Source organism: Eimeria mitis, genomic scaffold, assembly GCF_000499745.2.
Source record: "Eimeria mitis Houghton genomic scaffold, Emh_scaff1103, whole genome shotgun sequence".
Taxonomy (NCBI): Eukaryota; Apicomplexa; class Conoidasida; order Eucoccidiorida; family Eimeriidae; genus Eimeria; species Eimeria mitis.
The window spans coordinates 7,968-8,764 of NW_013567599.1; the positions used below are offsets into that span (position 1 = coordinate 7,968).

The 797-nt window shown below is 50.9% G+C and overlaps 1 protein-coding gene across 1 annotated transcript in view; it reads right to left on the minus strand.

The window, feature by feature from the left end:
• Nucleotides 1-94: 94 nt before the first annotated feature.
• EMH_0029510 (rhoptry protein, putative) overlaps nucleotides 95-797 on the minus strand; it is a gene marked incomplete at both ends in the record, with an annotated part of 4,141 nt that continues 3,438 nt past the window's right edge. The window contains one exon of the mRNA XM_013494310.1: nucleotides 95-672. Within this exon, the coding sequence (XP_013349764.1) occupies nucleotides 95-672 (578 nt within the window). The remainder of the gene's footprint in view (nucleotides 673-797) is intronic.

Sequence of the window (797 nt, forward strand, 5' to 3'; positions counted from 1 at the left end):
CTGTGTGTGTGTTGTCTATGGCGTGTGGGTAGTGTATGAGCTGTATCTGGTGTATATTTCTCTAATGAATTTTAGCTTTCTGGGTTGAGTTGTGTTATGCAGTGGGGTCGTTGCATACCTGTTGGGGGGAGAGGAGATTTTGTACGACGGGTATGGACAAGACGATGAAGAGAGTGAGGAGGAGCAGCTCGATATGGAGTTTAATAACAAGAGCTGCATTTCTGAGAGTTGAGTATGCAAATATCACTAAGACAGTGGCGAGACACGAGGCCAGCCATACACTCCAGACCTCTGGCCCGTTAGTAAAGACATTGCTGAAGCTGGCGAGGGTAGCTATAGAAAGCACAATCTCTGTGAATATGAAAGAAGCTTTGGTGCGAGATACAAAAGCAGAGAACGCAGACTGCAGCAGCACCAAAAAAAACTGACTCAACACAGCCCACACAGGGCAAGCCTCTGGGCGAGAGAGCTGCCATGCGCAGCACAGCACAGCAGCAGCAACGGTGGCCTCGATCGCTGCTTTCCACCATCTATCCGCCAGGTGTTTTGTTGCTGCATCCACAGAACCCCGAGGCAACCGGCATCTATCTAGGAATGCAACAAAGTCTGGCCAGTAGTAGCAGCAGCAAGACCTCTTCCGCCCTTCTCCTGCACCTTGCTGACCCTTCGCACCTGCAGAGACAGCCACGCAACAACACCCACCCCCAACACATCTCAGAGCTGCATCCTTGGACTGTCTGTCTGTGTGTGTGTGTGTGTGTGTGTGTGTGTGTGTGTATAGGTGTGTGTGTGTGTGT